General features: G+C 38.4%; 1 protein-coding gene and 1 non-coding gene across 3 annotated transcripts in view; one reads left to right on the top strand and one right to left on the bottom strand.

Annotated features, from left to right (window-relative positions):
- The window catches only part of Vps13 (vacuolar protein sorting 13C), a 17,200-nt gene extending 9,085 nt beyond the window's left edge, over window positions 1-8,115 (bottom strand). The window contains exons 1-25 of one of the 2 annotated variants that reach the window (XM_081990061.1): window positions 7,796-8,115; window positions 7,653-7,739; window positions 7,267-7,555; window positions 6,799-6,928; window positions 6,605-6,743; window positions 6,354-6,551; window positions 6,111-6,295; window positions 5,849-6,059; window positions 5,660-5,792; window positions 5,488-5,601; window positions 5,285-5,431; window positions 5,119-5,232; window positions 4,838-5,066; window positions 4,549-4,781; window positions 4,354-4,492; window positions 4,160-4,301; window positions 3,872-4,107; window positions 3,626-3,812; window positions 3,400-3,580; window positions 3,216-3,348; window positions 1,349-1,498; window positions 1,045-1,290; window positions 707-988; window positions 452-649; window positions 214-398 (exon numbers count right to left, since the gene is read on the bottom strand). In XM_081990061.1, the coding sequence (XP_081846187.1) occupies window positions 214-398; window positions 452-649; window positions 707-988; window positions 1,045-1,290; window positions 1,349-1,498; window positions 3,216-3,348; window positions 3,400-3,580; window positions 3,626-3,812; window positions 3,872-4,107; window positions 4,160-4,301; window positions 4,354-4,492; window positions 4,549-4,781; window positions 4,838-5,066; window positions 5,119-5,232; window positions 5,285-5,431; window positions 5,488-5,601; window positions 5,660-5,792; window positions 5,849-6,059; window positions 6,111-6,295; window positions 6,354-6,551; window positions 6,605-6,743; window positions 6,799-6,928; window positions 7,267-7,555; window positions 7,653-7,739; window positions 7,796-7,895 (4,388 nt within the window). In that variant the 5' untranslated portion in view covers window positions 7,896-8,115. The remainder of the gene's footprint in view (window positions 1-213; window positions 399-451; window positions 650-706; window positions 989-1,044; window positions 1,291-1,348; window positions 1,499-3,215; window positions 3,349-3,399; window positions 3,581-3,625; window positions 3,813-3,871; window positions 4,108-4,159; window positions 4,302-4,353; window positions 4,493-4,548; window positions 4,782-4,837; window positions 5,067-5,118; window positions 5,233-5,284; window positions 5,432-5,487; window positions 5,602-5,659; window positions 5,793-5,848; window positions 6,060-6,110; window positions 6,296-6,353; window positions 6,552-6,604; window positions 6,744-6,798; window positions 6,929-7,266; window positions 7,556-7,652; window positions 7,740-7,795) is intronic. The other variant, XM_081990062.1, reaches the window with a different exon arrangement.
- Window positions 44-174, top strand: LOC145736130 (U11 spliceosomal RNA). The gene has a single exon (XR_014179837.1). It is a non-coding gene; the product is annotated as a U11 spliceosomal RNA (small nuclear RNA).
- Window positions 8,116-8,171: the final 56 nt, after the last annotated feature.

The following is an 8,171-nucleotide window of genomic DNA, read 5'->3' as shown; positions in this document are numbered from 1 at the left end:
AGCAATAAGAGATTGATGAGATCAGATCAGGGTTGGACTAACCAAAAAGGGTGCTTGTCTCTTAATGGCACACGCGTCCCTCGGGATACGTGGGGTATGGTAATCAAGACATACCCAGCACGTAATTTTTGTTCCTACGGGGCTGTTTTTTGGCATTGAACCGAAAACGCCCCTCTTAATGCAAATGAATACAACAATTGGAAAGCAACTTACCGTTCAATTAAACGATTCAGTTTTCCAGCTCTATCTTTGCGCATATCATCCAAAAGACAATTGACCAGCAGAACAGAGGCGACAATGGACTGATCGGACAAAATCCGGCCCTTAATCGCCAGCCCTTTAAGGGAAAACCGTCCCAAATGATTGGTCGCCTTCTTATCAGGCGTGGACTTTACATTCTATTTAAACAGACATTTAAGCAAATAATCCCGCCAATCCGAGACAAACTGACCGATTTAAATCCACCACTATACAAGTTAATAATAAACTCTTCCATGCTGAAAGCAAACTTTAAAAAGACGGTCACGTGCTCTTTAGTTTCAACCACCACGTCAGTTTTGGGGCCTGCCTCTAGGGCTGCTGATACAACTGAGGTCCTGGAGAGTACCTGGTGTGGCTCTTCAGTTTGCGGTTCAACCTCAGCCTCCACCTGCACAATGCTTCAAGTAGGTTGGGGCTTTTAAGTGACGCAGTTTAAGTAACAAACCTTGCCCTCCTGTAAGTTCCCACTTAGAACCGACATAATCATGCAGTAATCCGCTTGGGAGATGTGTAAATCGATTACTTTAATTCGACCGCTAATATCCACGTCGGGGATGTCTTTATACCATCCGGCAGACAAGTTGCGTTTTACTTTGATTTCTAAGTTAATTGGTTTCAGCATACTCCACTCCTCTAGAACGTTTTCTTTGGCGTCCACTTTAACTTTAGACTGTTGTAAATCGGTTAAAGCAATTTTCATGTCGTCTACCACTGCTGAGTAACCATCCTAGCACACCACACCCATCAAACTTAACTTAACACCAGTAAAATACTTATACAAACTTCGTTTTTGGCGTCCAGAGTTAAAAACTGATTTCTGATGGATATCACACCCAAATCGAGCAGCAACGCATCCATACTCTGACTGCTTACAGGTACCAACAACTTGGGGGCTCTTAAACGAATATTCAAAGCGATTTTAGTGGCTTTCTGGTATATTTCTTTCGCGTTTTCCTTAGCCTTTTGGGCCGCTGACTGAGACGCTTCCATTATCGCTTGCTGTGCCGCTTGGAACTGATTCAGGAAGTTCTGTGAGTGACAAAACTAGTATTTTAATAGTGTCCGGTGGGTAAACAAGTAAATTTACCAGTAGGTTAGTGACAAACCAGTTGACAAAAACGATTTTGGTGCCGCCCATTCTTACGTCCACGTCTATATCCGGGTCTTGGGATTCCCCTTCCAGATTGTTCAGCACCACACGGGCCACTAGGGCGTTATCATCTTCAGTAGTTAAAATCTGGATTACAGAATAGTTTTAAAAAAAACGACATACTGGTGTGGTAAATCCAAAACCGACCATAGGAAAACCGTGTTACGGACAGAGAAACCTAGATAATTGCATGCGCGAGAGCAAAACAGAAAACGAAAAAAATATCAAGTAGGCCATATTTTAAGAGCGCTGTTGCCAAACGCCGTAAGTATTCGATACCCTGGACAAAACTAATTTTGTTGTTGGATTATTCCTAAACATGTTGTTATAAAAGTAAATAGAAATTCAGGAATGTTCTAATAACAAAGTTATCTAAATAATTATAAGTCAGTTTGACAATACTGATTCAAAATTATGGCCTGCTTCAAATTTAGACACATAGATGATTGCATGCGCGTGACAGAAAAGAAAATTTGAAGTAGGCCATAATTTTGAATCAGTATTGTCAAACTGACTTATAATTATTTAGATAACTTTGTTATTAGAACATTCCTGAATTTCCATTTACTTTTATAACAACATGTTTAGGAATAATACAACAACAAAATTAGTTTTGTCCAGGGTATTGAATACTTACGGCGTTTGGCAACAGCGCTCTTAAAATATGGCCTACTTGATATTTTTTTCGTTTTCTATTTTGCTCTCGCGCATGCAATTATCTACGTTTCTCTGTCCGTAACACGGTTTTTCTATGGTCGCTTTTGGATTTACCACACCTGTATAGTATGTTCAGCCACTTTTGACTGTTGTGTCACAATCAGCAGCAAAAAACGTACGTCGGTGATGAATGTTGATTAGGTTAGGTTATAACTTAAACCTACAATAAATTATGTATAGTATATGACCAACCAAGCAATTTTTATAAAGTGTAGAACATTTGCAGAAGTCTCTGACAATCTTTAGAAGGTTTTTAGTAGCATTTAGGGGCTTTAGCAAATTTTAAACAAATCTTATACAAGGTTTAACTTGTAGAAGCCTCTGGCACTTTTTGTAAGGTCGTCAGGAGCATGTAGAGGTCACTGGCACTTTTCTTAATGAATCTAGAAGCTTTTGGTAATTCAAAACAAATTTTGAAAGATTAAGACACTTGGAGAACCCTTTGGCAATTTCTAGAAGCTCTTCAGTATTATTTACAGAGCTGGCACTTCCAAAATGATTCTAGAGGCATCTGACCTTTTCTTGGAAAGTTTAAGACACTTCTAGAGGCCTCTCGCAGTTTTTAGAAGGTTGTCAGTAGCACTTACAGGTCTCTGACAGACTGAAAATGGCCCTAGAGGCCTCTGACAATTTAAAATGAGTCTGGAAAGGTTTAAGAAAATTGTAGAGGCCTCTGGTTCTCCGTTGCATTTAGAGGTCTCTGGCAGTTTCAAAATGGCCCTAGAGATTTCTGGTAATTTAAATCATAATTTTGTATACCGTAAACTTTTATCTTGAAAAAAGCGTTTAACGGTTTTCAAGCCACTTTTTACTTTTAGAAACCATCTATGACAAGTCTTGATATGCGGATCTGTTCCTTTTCACTATACGAACGGTATTTAGGACACTGCAAAACTGATAAGAACGTCAAAACACCCTGACATTAATTGAATCGTTAAACTGACAATAGCTGATAGTATGATGTTATAATACACACATTTTTTTGTCGATCTTTGTCTAATGAAATGAGATAAAAGATGTGACGCAACAGTCAGAAATGAACAGACAACATAAAGATAAAGTCATCAAACATTTTTTGTCAAATTACCAGGTTGTGTTTAGTTTCTGGATTAAGATCAATCACAACCAGCTCATGCAACTTGGCAACCACTTGAGTATAGGTGGCTTTGACAAAAACGTCAGCGTTTAAGCCTCGAATTGACATCGAGCACACATCCAACCTACAAATCACGATATTAGGAAAAACCATAAATTTGTGTTGTTTTACTTACGCGTCAGTAGCAATATTAACGGTTACTTCGTGCATTTGGGCGCTGATTTTAAACTTGATACTCTCTACCACTATATCAGATTGTTTTTTCTTTGGTTGCAGTTTACGCTCCACTCTAATTGAGTCGCTTAATTCAGAAATGGAGGGAAGACGGTCTAGAATTTTGCCACTTGAACCTGAAACTTTTCTCACTTAATCTGAATTCTGAGTATTAGTTTTAGAGTTACTTCTTGCAGTGGGTCTGCCCTTGGTTTCTGTGATTTCGTTTATGGTGTCCATAACTGATTGACTAAAAGCCATCAGAGATAAAAGACCTTCTTGATGGAGAACTATATTCAGCACTGAAAAGTACACTCCTAAGCTAGTTTCACAAGAATGATAAGTTGTGTGGAAGTCCGGCGATTTAGGGTCAACCTACGTTAAGATAAAATGGAGAAAATCTCTTCTCCTCTAGTTTGAGTCAAAATGTTTACCTGGGTAAAAGTGACTTTGAACAAACACTGATCATCAGTCACTGGAGGAGTGCTAATGATTTTAATAATCTTGTCATGTCTTGTTTGAGTAAGGCTGACGCTGCCCAAAACCAAATTAATGTTGGTGTCTGATGTGCGTTGAAGCAAATCAGCTGACAAAGAACTCACTTTAAACGTTGCCAGTTCGTGAACTGCTGACGTCAGCGTTTCCTGTTGGTTAATCACCACCGAGATTTCTACTCACCCAACCATGATTAAAAACTTATAATGCATAGAGATATTGTTTACCAGACAGTTGTACTGCAACTTCCATTAACTGAAACTGCGTCACTTCCTGAGTTGTCGTACTTTCTCGAGGCGATAATTTACTGGATGGAAGTTTATCTTGCCATTTTAGCAAACTGCTTGTGGACGCTGTCGTTTTGTTTTTCTGTAAATTGACAAACATTTTTTATTGGCAAAACACAGTAAGTGGGACTGACCTTCAAAGGTTCCATGGGTGGTTCCTCGCTTTCAGGGAATGGAATGCTGGTTAAAAGAGCTACAAGTAACATTAGACGAGCGTCAGACACTGACACATCGATCGAGGGTAATTCGCACGTGATTTTCTGTTGCGGCAACCTGTTAAAGATTAAAGAATATTTCCGAAAATCAAATAGAATTTAAGATAAGAATACCTAGGATCATCACTGATCAAACACTTGGAATACTCCAAATTCAAGCTGAAAGGCCTCAACAAGTGCATTTCAGTAGACGCTGAATGTTCGATGTATTGCTTCCAATTCTCTTCACCCTGCGCTACCAAAACTTGCAAATCTGTTAATTCCATTTTAAAGTGGTCGTAGCTGTACAATTTCATTTTCTCAAATATTTCCTCTTGGCCCAAACCTTCATTGTATAATTTTCGAACCTGGAGACATAAAACTGTCACTTATAGTTCATTTTCCCTTCGGGAAAAATACAAACCTCCATGATTGAGGATCGCTGACCGGACGAGTACAGCCTGATCTGACCCAGATCAACCACCAAAACGTTTTGCAACTCCTGGTATTTGCCCCCGTAAGGAATGATCACGTGAGGAGCGTGCAGGGTGACATCAATGTCCAAACGGGTGTGCTGCTCTATGGCGAACTGCAAACCTGTAGAGGTCATCTCCTTGACGTTGGTCAGTTTCGAGGATGCCGCAGCCTGAATTCTGTCAAAAAAATTGCTAAAGTGCCTAAACTACTGTACCAATCCTAACTCACTGGTCAAGTGACGTGTCTGGGGGTATTTTGAAAATGTCCACGGCCTTGTTAATAGTGACAGCATCATAGATGATTCTCAATGGTTTCGACACTAAGTGTACACGTTGATCACACCTAAACAATATTTATAACACATTTGGACAAGAAAATATTTTAAACCAAAAACCTTTTATCCAATGGATTTGTTTCAAAAGTGACATCCAGCAAACTTTTAACTCCCTTAACTTCACGTTCTTCAGGAGCAAATAAAACAGGTCGAAACTCGTCCTGCTGCAATCCGTCCGTTTTTAAATGCTCAATTGCCACGTGAACTCTGTAATTACTCATCTGAACCACTGCCTAAAGTGTAATTGAACAAAATACACCTACTTCATAGCTGAAGCTGCTACTCTAGTTTCCAATTTGGCTTTCACCCCTTTAAGGGTCGTGAACACCACTGTTTTGACTTGGTCATCGTCGTCTCGAAGTTCAATTTCCAAAGATCTGAAAAAGTTTTTAAACAATTGAACCACACAACTCTTTCACCTGAAAAATAAACTACCTGAGTAAAAAGCTTAAGGATTTATCAACAAATTCCTCAGGGTATACCGTAGCAGGAGCGTTTTCTTGATAGTCTATAGCTTTATACAGTCTGGCTTTTTCTTCTGGAGTCATTTCATTCTCGAATTGTTTCACTGAAACATGCACAATGTTTAGTAATTACAAAATGTGCTGACGGCACAAGTGTTACATAAATTAGATGTTTTCTCCATTTCGTTAAGGGTAGTTTTGGAAGATTTACCACCACCCCACCAGCCAGAAAGCCAACCTTTACTGCTGGTCTTTTGCAATTCTTGCAGCTTTTCTGTTTCAAGCTCAATCCTTTGCCTTATAATTACTATGCTGGTCAAATCTAGTTTTTTCTCACATTCCTCTAGGCGTACTTTTTCTGAAGGAGAACACTACCACAAACGATTGTCAGTAAAACGTTAAAGAGGCAATCCTATACGTACAGCATTTTTAACGTTTTTCCTCAACAATTCCCCATACTCCCTTCCCATATTTCTGTGAGCAAGCATATGGTACCAGTTCCAGTTGTTTCGGTTTCTTTGAACCTCCCCAACTAGAATGCACTTGTAGGCAAAGCGCCACCATTCTTTATAGTGACCTTTGTAGGGAACATTAGGCCGGTATTTGCCTATAAATCAGCAATATGTTTCTCAAAACTATTTTTGAAAAAAGAAAATAAATCGTACGATAAGGCACTCCCTTTTCCATACGATCCATTGAATCAGCCAGTGCTATTATGTCGCGGTACTGAGCTTTGCTGATTCCAATAAACAATGTCCCCATATCTAAGTTTAAGTGGTAAATTGGGATACTGTAGGGCTGAGGGTCGGACATTGGCTTTTGGTTCATTCGAAGTCGAGCTCCCGCCGTGATTGGCCCGAGAACTTAACCAAACTAAACTCATCAACAATCCTTTTTAGAATGTTTTCAAACTCACTGTAAGTATATCCCGATGGTGTATGGTCTTTATTGGCTATTTCCTTTTTCATTCTAGCTATAAGGTCAGTAGCCAATAAGTTTGAATACATTTCAGTGCCGCAATTCCAGTAGACCGCCAGACCTTCCAAGTGGACAATCTAAACTCAATTAACTAAATAAAAAACGTTAATTTTGATGTTATAGTTAGGACACCTTGTATATTTTGTCAACTTCCTCCACAATGGCGCGTTTCCAGTTCGAATCTGTGCTTTCAACAACTAATTCGGAAAGGGTTACCCCAATCGCAAATGGTCGACCAGGATGTGTGACTTTATCTTCATACCTTTGTTAAACAAAATTGTTTCAAGGAAAAAATCAGGGAAAACAATCAAAAATGTTTACTACATATTAATGAGGGAATTAGATTATTCAAACGTCAGTGCTAGGGGCTATAAGTAGGTATTTACTAAAATAACCCAGATAATTCATAATTCAGCCTTTAAACCTTGTTTTTTCTGAGATGGATTTAGTAATCATGATAGATTATAGTATAACAACAGAAAGTTTCAACTAAAAATGTTCTGAAACCATTTAGGTAAAGCATTTTTTATTTAATTTTCATTATTTCTAATCAACGCACTAACTTGTTGATTAAAGATATTAAATTCAATTTATTCTCACCTGATGTGTATATTCTTGATGGAGACCTGAGCATTCTTGATCACCTGCTGGATCACTTTCTGCACCAAAGTGGGATCGCCTGGGTCTTTGTCTTTTTCCTTTTCAGCCTTTTTGGCATTTTCAATTTTATCAATTTCTTTTCTTCTAGACTCAATCAGCCTTTTATCCTCTTTCTCAGCATCATAGGCCACCTGCTGATTGGGCTGTGCCAGCAGATAGACATCCTCAATTTTTATTATAGTTGGCTTGGTGTAGATTGAAGTCCAAGGGACTTTTAACACCAAGTTTCCTTTATAAAGATAAACATGTTAATTAGCAAGTGATAAACATTTAATAGGTGTTAACTGTGACTCATCACTGTTTATCAATTATTGTGCATTACCTACCTATTTTTCCATACACAGTTTGAATGGGTAGGTCCAGAGATTCTAAGGCTGACGCCTTTAAGACAAGATCTTTTAAGTTAACATCACCTGCATTACATATTACAATCAGGGTAGTTAAGCATTAACAAATACAAATTACAAACCTCCCCAAATGCCAATATTCAGTTGGTTCCCATCTAAGTTTTCAACAAACTCCCCTAAAGCCTTGTTGAGGATTTGAGAGATGACACTTTCAAAAACCATCCTGGATGGTTTTTTTAAATCTAGTTATTTTATTTATGGTCACAGGCACCGCACATAACAGAGGACCGTTCAGGTGGAGACTGAATTAATAAAAAAAACTATTTCCAGACATGACATCAACACTGTTGAAGGTTACTCTTTCATTACTGGTTAAATGCCGGCAATCACACAACTTAATAACGCCGAATAGATAAGTTATAATTAGTATACCGATATCACTGTTTAGAACACGAATTTAAATGGTTTATAAATGGAACGTAGTAAAAAGTTGACATG

The sequence above is a fragment of the Ips typographus genome, linkage group LG11, assembly GCF_016097725.1.
Source record: "Ips typographus isolate SLU linkage group LG11, UJ_Ityp_2.0, whole genome shotgun sequence".
Taxonomy (NCBI): Eukaryota; Metazoa; Arthropoda; class Insecta; order Coleoptera; family Curculionidae; genus Ips; species Ips typographus.
Note: the sequence above shows the minus strand (reverse complement) of the source record. Positions and strands in the feature narration are given on the sequence as shown.